Below are 13132 nucleotides of genomic sequence, written 5' to 3'. Positions count from 1 at the left end.
AATTTTAGAATTGTTCTTCCTTGATTTGCTGGTCTCCTACTTTCTAGGTACCTTTGTGATTTAAGAGAGCACCACCGACTTGCTTCTTTTTCCACAGTATATTCATCAATTTGCATCTGAAAAAATACTTGTGAACCATTAAAAAAAAATCCCAGCCAGCAGGCTTGTCATGCTGTTGTTTTCACTGCCCCAACCAAAGAGTCGCCATATTGCCAGGCCATGTGATGATTGAAAAGAAAAATTGAACACCACCCTTCCAGTTTCCATTTCTCAAGAACCTCTTCCATCCTTTTAGAATAAGAAGAAACCTTAGGCTGTCTGGTACAAAGCCCTCATTTTACAGATGAAGAAACTAAATACTACTAGAGAGGTTAAGCCCAAAGTTCCATGGGTAGAAAGTACAAACTGAATTTAAATTCAAAGAAGAGTAGAGATATGGCTACTGAATGTTACCTAACTGTTAGCTATACTGTTATTTATTCTCTATCCATGGCAGTGTTTTATGAAAGCTTATGGCTAGATTTCATTTCTACATTGTTGATAATGTATTTTTTTGTTGTACTTGTTTTTAGATAGATCATTTTATTTGTTGTGTTTAAGGGACAGCCCCAAACAACCGAATTTCTGCTATGTGGAGACACCCAAGGGAGAATGGAATGTGTATAACAATGGAATGTATAATAATGAACGCAAAATAGATCAAGATTTAACAAGCTAGGACTTACCTTAGACCCCTTGACAATTGGAATCAATACAATCAAACTAGATATGCCTATTGGTCTTTTTTCTCCACCTCCCTCCCACTCCTATCTGCCTCTACTCCTCCCACCCTTCATTTATACTGGGGTCAAAAACTAACACAGAAAAGCAAAAATGGGCAAGGAAGAGATACAAATAGCCATGGCACTGCTGAACCTTCATGATGATCTTCAGGCCATTCTGGGAAGGAGTCCATGACGATTACGGACTCCTGGGTCTCTGCCTCAGGCAAGATCAGGCCATTCTTGGGTCAGGGCAGCGCCTGGATTTTCTATAAGGTTCTATTTTCATTTCATGTTTTCATTCTGCTACATCTTAGAATATCTGAACATACTGGAAAGATGATCTTATGATCGTTTGCTCCTTTTTTATTCAGGTGGGTGTTCTAAGTATCATCTTGAAATTTTTGTTTTGATTACTTCAGCATTATCTCTGGCCCTAGAGAAAGGGTTTGGGGCATCAACACAAAGAGGTATATTTAACAAGGTAGTTATTTAGGCGTGTGGGCACTAGGTGGCACCATAGTGCCCAGAGCTCTAGGCCTGGAGCCAAGGAACACTCACCTTCTTGAGTTCAAATCTGGCCTCAGCCACTTACTAACCTAATGACCCTGAACAAGTGAGGAGAGACTTGAGAAAGGGAGACAAAGCAGCAGGAAGATCTGGGTTCAGATTCTACTTCTGACATCCTGGCTATAGAAACCTGGGCAAGTCAGAGCACATACCAGTTCTCTCAGATTCCTTATTTGCAGGGACTGATCTGCAGTGGTAGAGACGGTTTCTTCATTGGGAGTTCCTTATATCTATGGAGCTACAGTTAATTACATGAAGAGCATAAAAACAAATAACTAGTCCTAAAACTAAGGTTCTTATTTTTGAACGGTTGAATTTTACTACCCAAGGGCAGAGTCTGAGTTTGTGCCCTTATACCTAAACTAGGTGCATTTCTGATTAAGAACAAACTTTAAAAGTTCATAATTTTTGTTTTTGTTTAACAAAGAATTGTCACCATTATTTATACTTTAGCCTGAATTTGTTGGATAAGTGATGCAAGAAAGAATTTATCTTTCTTTGATAGTTTTACTTCTCCAAAGCAATGAAAGAAAGGAGGGAGAGGACACATCAGGAAGGTTTTACTGAAAGCATCCATTCATTTCTGTGTCTTTAGGGACTGGATTACTAACAGAAGAAGAGAAGGGAAAGGGTTGTAGGAACTAATGACAAAAGTACAAGTAGATTTCCTTGCAAACTCCCCAAAGTCACAAGTAACATCTCTGTCTTTTAAACTCTATTTGACATTGTAAGGGTATGCCCCAGGTTACAGGCTGGCACGATTTGGCAGATCTTCCTCACCTTCTGTTGCTGTGAGATAACATTGATGTCTCTTCCTGATACAAAGGGACAGAATTCTGCATCAGAATCTAGGGACAGTGTGATGCTTTTAAGACACATATTGAGTCAACCCTTATACTAGTCAGATGTAACTGAACAAACATCTTGTATTAAATTGTTCCATTGGTAAGTAAGCTAAAAATGAAAAAAAAAAACATTATTATTATGATAATAATTAAAACACTTTGACAAAAGTAGTTTTGCCAAAAATCTACATGAATATTTAAAAATGTATTTAATTTGTTGTTCTGCCTAAATGATATGGAGTAATCTGTCTTCTTAACTCTATGGATAACTGGTTGTCTTACATCATTGAAATATTTTATTTGTCGATCAATAGTTCATTCAACAAACTCTTGGGTCCTTTGTTTTGGTATTCACTAATGAAGGACATCCTGAATGGATGTATTAGTGTAGAGCAAGCAGGTTTTCATAATTGACATTCAACAATGGGCCACATCTTTGCCATTTCACAATTTAGTCAAAGATGGGTTCATATATGACACTGTTCTGATTATTGTTATTGGTTGATTATGAAAATGCATTTGATTTGACATAATGAAATGCTTTCATAATAAGACTCCATCCCTATATATCAAAATTGTTCAAGATTTATCAGAAAGCATAACAACAATAGCCTCTCTGTTCAATCTTCTGATAATGAACATAAGGTAAGGCATAAAATAAGAATATATGCACACCAAAGCTATTTTCCACACTGGTGGAGATCTTACATACTGTCAAGATAAAAGAAGAATTCTTTGTGGATGGTGAGGTCTCCCCTATATTTCTTTTTGCAGATGATATTGGGCAAGTTGCATCAATTTCTAGAACACTGCAAACCTCCTAGAAGATTTATATAACCACTCAAAGAAATTTTGAACTGTTCATCCATCCATCTAGAAAACACCAAGTGGATAAAGAATATCTGTTACTTAGATTTTAACATGCATTTGGATTCACGTCCTATTGAGTTTGTTCAATAGTAGGTATTTCTGCTACAGACAATATAGATGTTCCAATGGAGTATTCTCCCAATACCAGTAGAACATGGACAAGAGGTCTTACAGCATACGCATCTTTGTTGAGATTTACAATATTGAAGAGAATTCCTGCTTCTTTGTGACCACAGATTTATTTGGGTATATCACCGTTTTGAAAAGATTGTTGAATTTGGAACCAGGTTGGGATTCAAATTCTGCGTCTGATGCTTATTGCTTGGGTGACCTTGAACAAGCCACTTAAACTTTTAGGGTCTCAGTTTCTTCATCTTAAAAATGAGTAGAATTATATATTGCCAAGAGCTTTAATATCAATATTTTCCATTTGGGGCCTTCAGTAAGTGTGACTGTAGCACCCATAGGAGCAGATATCTGGCTGCATTTTTATAGGGATTGCTCCTAGGGATGGTGGCTGCTTAAATAGTCTTTTAAAAATCAGGCTAATGAGTTTTTAAATTATCCTATAAACAGTGGAGAGGCACTGAAGGGTTTTAAGACAGAGAGGCTCCTGGTCAGATCTATGCATTATTTTTTTGTTTTTTTTTTTTTTTTTTTGCTTTTTGGAGGGCAATTGGGGTAAGTGACTTGCCCAAGGTCACACAGCTATTTTTTGTGTTAAGTGTCTGAGGTCGGATTTGAACTCAGGTCCTCCTGACTCCAGGGCTTCTAGTCACTGTGCCACCTAGCTACCCCCATTTTTTTGTTGCTTTTTTGTTGGAGGGGGAGGGCAGGGCAGTTGGGGTTATGTGACTTGCCCAAGGTCACACAGCTAGTAAGTGTTAAGTGGCTGAGAGCAGATTTGAACTCAGGTCCTCCTGATTCCAGGGCCAGTGCTCTTGTGCCACCTAGCCACCCCATATCTATGCATAATTTTAGTATCTGTGAGATGGATGTGTTATGCAAAATGTGCAGTTAGATCAGTTATGAAGTGAGTGTTGTAGTCGATATTTTGCTTTTATGATTAAACCTTTGAAGAGAGAAATGAGACTAAGCATTATAACACCTACTATGTGCCAGGGACTGTGATGAGTACATTCCTCACAATAACTCTGGGAAGTAGGTACTATTATTATCCCCATTTCACAGTCAAGAAAGCTGAGGCACAGACAAATTAAGTGTCTTGCCTAGAGTCACTCAGCTATTAGGTATATGAGGTAGGATTTGAAATGAGATCTTCCTGACTCCAAGCTGAGGGCTCTATCACACCAGCTGCTTCTCATTTAGAGAGGCCAATGATGAACTCAAAATGAGCTTTCCAGGCAGCTAATTGTTAGGGTTTGTATTTATTTTGGCAAACTATTAAGCCACAAATCTGTTTCATGTTAAAATATTGTCACCCATACAACACTATTAGAGTATTTTGAACTTCTGCTAGGTTGAGTTCAACTTGATTGTGTCTCCCCCAACTCTGTCCCAGTTTTGGTCTGGAATAAAAGGCAGAGATATGGGGACCAACAAAGTTGTACTAGCCACAACATAGAATATATAAGAACCATTGTGTTAGACCAATTAAGTCAGGTTAAGACTATTTTTGTTCAATAATTTTTTAGTTGTGTCTGCCTCAGTGATCCAATTTGGGATTTTCTTAGCAAAAACACTGAAGTGGTTTGCCCTTTCCTTCTCTAGTTCATTTTACAGATGAGGAAACTAAGGCAAACAGGGCTAAGGGATTTGCCCAGGGCCAAATAGATAGTAAGTGTCTGAGGCAGGATTTGAACTCAAGAAAATGAGTCTTCCTGACTCCAGGCCTGGCACTCTATCCAGTTGTACCACATAGCTGCCCAACCATTAGCAGTCTTAAACAGAAGATGTAAGTACTCTAAATATCATATAACACTTCAAGTCTTGCAAAGTGCCTGCCTGCATTATTGTACCCTAACCTTACAACAACAAATGCTTAGAGGCACCAACTCTCAAAGAGTTGGAATGACAACCAGTCTCTTATTAAACTCCTGACCCTGCTGCCTCACAGGCTTTCACAAGTTTACTGTGTTTGTGGAGATGTCAAATATATGTGAATGAAGTGTATTTACATAAGAATGCATTTGAGGCACATTTCGTTCCTGCCTGAGAAGTCTCCTGGTGGTTGTAGGAACTGGCATTCTCTCCTCTGAGGGCAGAACACTTCCTCCATGCCTCGAGCACCTGCAGACAACCTGTGCTGTGTAGGGCTGAAGTACAAGAGTCCCCTTCTCAGCTTTTTTTCCATTCCCAGCATCATCTATTTTCTTCTTGAAACCTACGTTTAATAGTAATAGATTCGAGAGAAACTTGCTGCTAGAGTCACCAACAGCATGGAAGAGTAAATGGGAACATGTCTTATAGAGAGGCATATCTGTCTCTCTGAAACCCAATGATAGCCTCAACAAAGTCCACTTGCATCAGAAAGACAAAAAAGTGTTGATTAAAATGCAGAAGGTTCTAACCCACTCTTCTGCCAACTAGAGCTATTAGACTCAAGGCAGGGAGCCTGGGTTCAAATTCTGGCTCTGGCCTCAAATTCTGTATTATATATATGGCCTTGAATGTTATTTTACCTTTTGAATATTCAGTTTCCTCAGCTGTAAAATGGAATCTTAGGATCATAAATGTAGAACTTGAACGGACCTTAGATGCCATCTGGTCCAACATTTTAATTTTACAGATGATGAAATAGATGCAGAGAGGTTGTGACTTTCAAATTGTAAGATCATGAAGTGGGATTTGAATCCAGGACATTTGACTCCAGAACCAATCTTCTTTCCACTGTACAATAATCTACTTTTATGTTAATTATCTCAGTGGGATTGTTATAAACTTAAAACCAGAGAAGCATGTTCAGAAGGCAATTGACAAATTAGTTTGTTTTATAGATTGGAATGAGAGAAAATGACTATGCAGTAATTGCAGTCAACAAGCATTTATTTTATTTGTTTGTTTTTTGCCTTTTTTTTTTGGAGGGGGAGGTCAAGACAATTGGGGTCAAGTGACTTGCCCAAGGTCACACGGATAGTTTTTGTCTCAAGTGTCTGAGGTCCGACTTGAACTCAGGTTCTCCTGACTCCAGGGCTGGTGCTCTATTCACTGAGCCACCTAGCTGCCCCATCAAGCACTTATTTTACCATTTAAAATTGGAAGCTTCTTTTCTGCCTTCAAGCAGCCTAGTGATTGAATATGTCAGGTTACGACTTCCTCTCTTTACTTGCAAACTGTTCTGTGGCATCTTTCTTATTCTGCCATTTATTCAAGTAATGTCAACTAACAAAGAGATATGAGCCTGGGAAGGTCCAGAATTTCAAAATGTTTTCCAATCTATCTGGGTTTTGTTTGGCTTTTTTTTGTTTTGTTTTTCTATAATCCTTTCTTTCGAATTAAAATTCTCTTGGGATGAGTGGAATTAGCTTTCACTGTGATGTCTTTGTCCCCAACTTGACTTAAGTCTTTATATCACTTACCTCTGTTTATGCTGATAATGTATCTGCTAAAATAAACTGAAGTATGATTTCCATAAGTATTTTTTTTTCAGGTTAGTGTGAAAATTACATAATCATTGTCTTTTTCTAGGGCTTTTTCACTGGGAAAAGATTTGAGCAATTTGTCCCTTAAAGGTTTTGAATAATTAACAAGTAATTATGAAGTTCCAACATGAGAATGGGGGTAAGAAAGTTACTAAAGCCCCAAAGAAAACATCCATCTAGAAGCTAGAGAACAGAGAAATTTGTCTATAATTTCTACTGTTGTGTTTTGTGTTTATTTATTTAGTTGGTTGACTGATTTTTGTTTTAAATTTTTACGTAGTATAGGGAAATAGTACATATCCTCACTAGGTATTTTTGTTCTATTCACCACCAAAATGAAGAATAAAATTTAAAACCTTGTCCACAAACTTAGAGGTTTTATTTCTTGGGGTTTTCTAAGTTCTCTGTACATTCTAGAAAAATGACTAGATTTTTTGTTGTTGTTGTTTTATTTTATTTTGTTTTGCTTTGATGATCAGTTTTTGAAACTCTCGAAACCCACCAGAGTAGAGGTGGTGGTCGTAACTATAAAATGAACTTATCCAATCTCTGCCTCATGTACAAATTGCTAATGGGGGTCAATTCATTTAGTATAGGAAGTGAAAACAGGAATAAGGATTTCTTTCTTTTTTGAGCATGGCAGATAACATTCTAAAATTAGCAAATAATTCAAATTAGAATCACTGGCTTGGTTCAAGGCTCAGCTCTAGGACCCAGTACCTTTTCTAGACTCCCTAGTAATTCCCTCCCTTCCCACCACCCACATCATCTTCCATTTAATTATCTGTGTATATGTTGTACCCATCCAGCAAAATGCAAACCACTTGAGGTCAGGGACATTATTGTCTTTGTCTCCTGAGTATGTGGCATAGTACTTGACATTTTTTTAATGGCTCTAAGATTTCTTTAGTATGGGGAGCTGCTGGTAACATAGTTTTGGCCAATATAAAGAAACAGACTTCAAGAAAGCTGTAGAGAAAGGGAGAGATGAATCAAAGATTCTCTTTGGAGAGATGAAAAAAGGAGTTGGCATAATTGACTTGCTGACCTGGCAGGATGGGGAAGGGACACAGCCTGTCAGACTATGAAGTGCAAGACTACAAGTCTATAATATATATGTGTATTTTACATATATGTATGTTTGGACCAAGCAGGTGATTGCATTTGTATAAGAAACCCCAGGTGAGGAAATTCCTACCAATACAGGTCTGCACCTTCTCTGTCTCTTATATCCTTGGAAAGTTGCTTGGGGGCACTGGGAGTTTAAGTGACTTTCCTAAGGACATATCATCAGTTTATGCCAAAGTCCAGCATCCAACTCAGAATCTCCTTGTTGCTGAGACCAGCCCTCTATCAGCTATGACACACTGCCTCTCTTCTGTGTGATATATGAATTTTTAATAATGCTAAATTGTTTTGCTTTTCTCTGCTTACAGATAAAAAATGTCAAGAACTTCCCACCCTTCTCCATTGTGCTGCAAGGTTTGGCTTAAAGAATTTGGCTGTCCATTTACTTCAGTGTTCAGGGGCGATTTGGGCATCGAAAGCTAGAAATATAGAAGGAGCAGACCCTGCACATATTGCTGAAAGTCAAGGTCATGGGGAGATCAAGAGAATCCTTGAAGAATTTTCAGTGAGTTACAAATGGGTCCAAATATTGTGCATGTGCTTGCATACTGTCCTTATATGAAAATGTTACTATTTATCTATCTTTAGGAGTACTTTGTGTTATTTTCCAGTAAAAGCGATTGACTCAACTTATCAGTCCACACTTTCACATTTTCTATTCCACATTTAACCAAATACTCCTGTCAGACAAGTTTAGGGATACAGTAAATTGTTAACCTTTAATGTCACCTTATGGAAAAAGAAAACACCTTGAATTTTCTACAAGTTGTTTACCATGCTTGTTAATGGTAACAAAATTATTCCAGTATTATTTACCATTTGCCTACTATAAATTGTTGCTGAATTGGGACAAATTATTAGAATGTGTATAAAAGCAAACTATAATGCAAGCATTTTGGATCTGGTATGTAAAGATAAATAAGCTAATTATTAAAAAGGAAAGTAAAAATTATAGTTAATAATGAGTTCATTGATACTGCTTCTTCTGATCGCTTCTAATGATCTCCTACCTAAGATACAGTCTGCAGTCAGCGTCAGTCTATGCCCAACCCAGAACCTGCAGAAGTCCTTTTAAAAGGCAATATACAAATATAAAGTGTCATGAAGAGAAAGTAGAGACATTTTTAAAAGCTCTTTTACTCTGCAACATGAAATTTCTGAAATGTATAAGCATTCTTAAACCCAACTGTGTGTAATATTAACTTTACTTGCAAATTAGTCTTCATTTTACCAATAAACTAGTGGGTGGTAATTGACATGATGCAGAAGAATTGTTTTCCTCAAAGTTCTTCAACCTCCCCCAACCCTAAAAAAACAAGAAATTATTTGCCAGAGATAGACTAAATCTGAATCCATAACATAAGAAGACTGAAAGATCATACTTCATGAGGCCAAAAAAAGCTCATGAAATAATATCTGAAAACTGAAATACTTAGAATCTCCCTCAGCATTCCCATGCCCTAACCAACTGTACACACTATCTGCAATAGCCACTAGGAGATGTATAGCTTTGTACTTCCCAGTCTGGCAATGGATATCTCTGCCCCATCACTCAATGACAACAAATCAGCTACAACAACTCCTTTGTTACCTTTCCAATGAAAATCTTTCAGTCATGCCTTCATTACTCTGCAACTGGTTTCATGTTAATGAGAATGTCAGTATGGATAAGATTCTTGGGTTTTGTTTCTTCATATTGGTCAATGGTGAAAGCTTTAACATACTAACAGCTAAATTAATATCTATACCTTGTCTGATTCTTACTATCTTTCATCCCTTACCTGCCACTCCATTGCCATCACTTCAGAAGTTTAAGAAAAGGCTTCTGCCCAGGACTGGAGGCATTTCATAGCTTCAATGATTTCATGTGTCATCATGGTGATCATTCTGTTGATAAACTTCCCTCCACTTAATTAGCTGGTCCTCCACTATTTAGCAATAATCTTTTTTTCTCTTTTTAAATCCTTCCCCTTCATTCTTTTATAACTTTTGCATTCTGGGGTTATTGACTTAACAGCTGATAAATTATTTCCTGGTGTCAGTTGAATTACTCTGCTTTTCTGGATACCCTGTGACTACAGGTTGTTAGTTTCTGTTAAACAAGATTCTTTAACGTAGTTTGCCATGTCAATTGGGCAGCTGAAGAATTTGGGCAACTATCTGCTGTCAGCAAATGGCTGCAGCTGTTGCAAGGGAGGACCACAGCAGCCAATACCATAGCTCCTCAATTATTTTCACCATCCATAAATAATTATGGGTGCAGTCATATTGTTTTTTTATGTTTTGCTTTTTGGTAACCAGGCTATAGAAAAAAATGTCATTATGTAGTTTTGCATATCTCTGCAGATTTGATTTCTGCAACACATGATATATACATGCACATATATGTGTGTATACACATATGTATGTGTATTCTTAGTCTATTTGCCAGTATAATTACTTCTCTTATTATCGGTTTTTTTTATTTTTAAAAAAAGAGAAATTTTGAATTTCTCCAGTGGAGAAATATCCGAAATGTACTTTGTCATTCTATAATAAGCTATAGAAAATGTTAGGAAATTAATTCACTTAAAGACTTTTTTTCTCATTAAAAGTCATTTTATACCTGCCGGAGTAAATCACGTAATCTCTAAATGTTAATAAAATATTTACTTATATGTAACATATTTGCATATTACCTACTTTTCCTACTGTTTATAATCACACTGTTCAAGTGAAACACAAAAGTTCAAAGTATACATGGAAAATTAACCAAAACAGGTAAAAATCAATCAGAACATTGATAAAAATTAATTAAAACAGGTAATTTCTTCTGTTTTTAAAAATTGGAATCTATCGATGATTCACATCTCTGTACTGAAAAAACAACGAACTTACATGAGTCTTTAGAAATATAACATTTGTTTAATTTAACTATGTTGAACTAGAGAGTTGGAAAATAAACTTTTTGAAAAAATGTCTAGAAAAATTGAGTTGATTTCATTTGGTATAGATTAATGTGTATTTAGAAGATACTTTAACTGAGGAGAGCTTTTTTAGTTGCATTTTGTTCTCCAGACTCAAGTGCTTTTTAAAAAGAAATCGACAAACAAAAAACAAATTGGGTTTTATATTCTCTCACTGGGTCAGGTGTGTGACTGAGATAGTATTATCTGTTATAGAAAACTATCTACAAAATCCTGATATTTCCTCCTAATGTGTTCATTAAAACACTCCCCATGGAGGCATAGACCATTCTCAGAAATATTATAGAGAAAATAAAGCATGTATATCTCTTTGTTGTTGCTAATATCATCTTGGATGAATTTCCAGGGTGGGGAGGGGACAGGGAACAAGGAAGCCCAATCAATCTTTTCCATTCTTCTGGAGTCTTCTTTCCTTGAAGAATTAATGTGTAAGTGTTTTGAAATTGTGTCCTTTCCAATTAAAATTTCTTTTGTACATATATGTGGTTAAGTGCAATCCCTTTTCCTTGGTGTATCTTTCCAAATAACATTTTCACTTTTCATCAAGGACAGAGATAGTAGAGTCTAACTTTTATAGTACTCTCATCATCGGTGAGAAAAGATCACTATTAAAAAATGAAAGATTTGGGACATTTGACTTTCTTTTGTCATAATGATATTGAATGATCTGACCTACTTGACTCTTACACTGTTTTCTACAGATTCTTTTGCTTCTTCATGCATTTCTTGTTTCACTTGTGTTTGCGTGAGAGGTAGTATCCTAATTAGTTTATACTCTAAAGTCACATTTCTATTGGAGTGTGTCTCTTCATTTACTAAGGGGATTAAGAGACAAAGATGGTTTCTGGTCCTCTTGACTTCCTTTTTGTGATAGCCATTTGCTTCAGCAGTTAAAATAAGATACCATAAACACCAATAAAATGAGCTCTCCTGACTACTTTGTTTGTATTTCTGGAGAGAACCTGTAAACTGCTTTTCCATTTAGCTGAAGATTTTAAGTAATTTATTTCATTACATATTCTTTCCTTGGTAATTGCACTTGTTTACATTTTATTTCTGCTGTTTAGACAGGAGTAGTCAAACTTCAGCTGAGGTCCAGATCCTGCCTGCCTATGAGCTAGGAATGACGTTAAATTTTTAAACACAATAAAACTTCATTGTAAAATATAACAACCACTCTTAGCTCATAAGCTGTACAAAGACAGGCAGCAGAGGATTCAGACCAGAGTTTACTAATCCCTGGTTTAGAGCATTTGCAAGTTTAGTATCTTCCTCACTTCTAAGTTCTTTTTATATTTTGGAATATGCCTTACCTGCCTTTCTTTTGTTGTGTTGACCTTTTTTTTCCATTGATAATTAGGCCCAGGTTTACATGGTATGTAATTTTGGGTTGTACACTCAACCCTTTGTGTTTTTTTTTTGTTTTTGGAATATATGATTTCATTCTTTCTCTCCTCTAGAAGGTATAAAGTTATTGGTTGACAACGATCACATTAAAAGGAGCAGTCATTTAATTAATGTTTTTAGGTACGTAGACAAAGAGAGAGATGATTCATAGCATCCTCTGTTTACTTCACCTTCTTTGTCACATTTCCAGCTCACAATGGAAAGTGATAGGGATCATATGAAACTAGGAGACACTGTTTTCATCCATGGGTTGCTTTGGCCAAAGATAATTTTTATCACCCAGGTGGCCAGTCTTCAGGGAGAAGTAAGCCTCTCTGGATTTGACTATTGTGGTTCTTGGGCAGCAGTCACAAAGTCTATCACCAGGCCTATATTCAAAACATCTCTAGCAGTTGAACCTGCCAAAGTTGACATTACTTTTGAATAGTCTTATACAGTCCAGAACACCTCCGCACTCTGATGAGTCAACAGAGTAGGGTTCTAGTGGAGAAAAACTATTTAGATAATAAATCAGGGAATCTTCCTCTGAACATCCCCAAACTGATTGCCAAGCCCTAGGAGCTGTGTTTTAAAGATTTTAAAGAAAAACTTAGCCAGCTATATTTAAGGGGCACGTTGTTCTTTCCCTTAGCTCTTGAAGAGGGCCATGATATCAGGAAGAAGATGCCATGACTTGCAAGTGAAGTAGATTTAAGTGAGGGAGGGTTGTACAGAATCACCAGCCTCACTTTCTCCTTTGGAGCCATAAGGGTCCAATGGCCAGATATAGATCAGGACAACAGGAAATGACTGAGTAAGTGGCATGTAGTAGTTAGTTACAACCCAACATAAATCTAGATAATAAACTATCACTATTATTTTTAATCAACATATAAAATAGGTTTGTATCATTTATATATTAAATATATGAAACAATAATAATTTACATTTGTTTGATGCTTTAAGGTTTGAAAATCACTTTTCCAGGAAATACTAAGAAGCTT

At 36.5% G+C, this 13132-nt stretch overlaps 1 protein-coding gene across 1 annotated transcript in view; it reads left to right on the top strand.

The window, feature by feature from the left end:
* Positions 1 to 13132, top strand: part of BANK1 (B cell scaffold protein with ankyrin repeats 1) — a 378038-nt gene that overhangs the window by 163750 nt on the left and 201156 nt on the right. Inside the window, exon 7 of the mRNA XM_069093955.1 lies at positions 8085 to 8281. Within this exon, the coding sequence (XP_068950056.1) occupies positions 8085 to 8281 (197 nt within the window). The remainder of the gene's footprint in view (positions 1 to 8084; positions 8282 to 13132) is intronic.

Source organism: Petaurus breviceps, unplaced genomic scaffold (assembly GCF_028583685.1).
Source record: "Petaurus breviceps papuanus isolate PSGF00001 unplaced genomic scaffold, PetGlider_PUasm1.0 126, whole genome shotgun sequence".
Classification (NCBI taxonomy): Eukaryota; Metazoa; Chordata; class Mammalia; order Diprotodontia; family Petauridae; genus Petaurus; species Petaurus breviceps.
The sequence above is the reverse complement of the archived record's forward strand: the minus strand, read 5'-3'. Positions and strand labels throughout refer to the sequence as shown.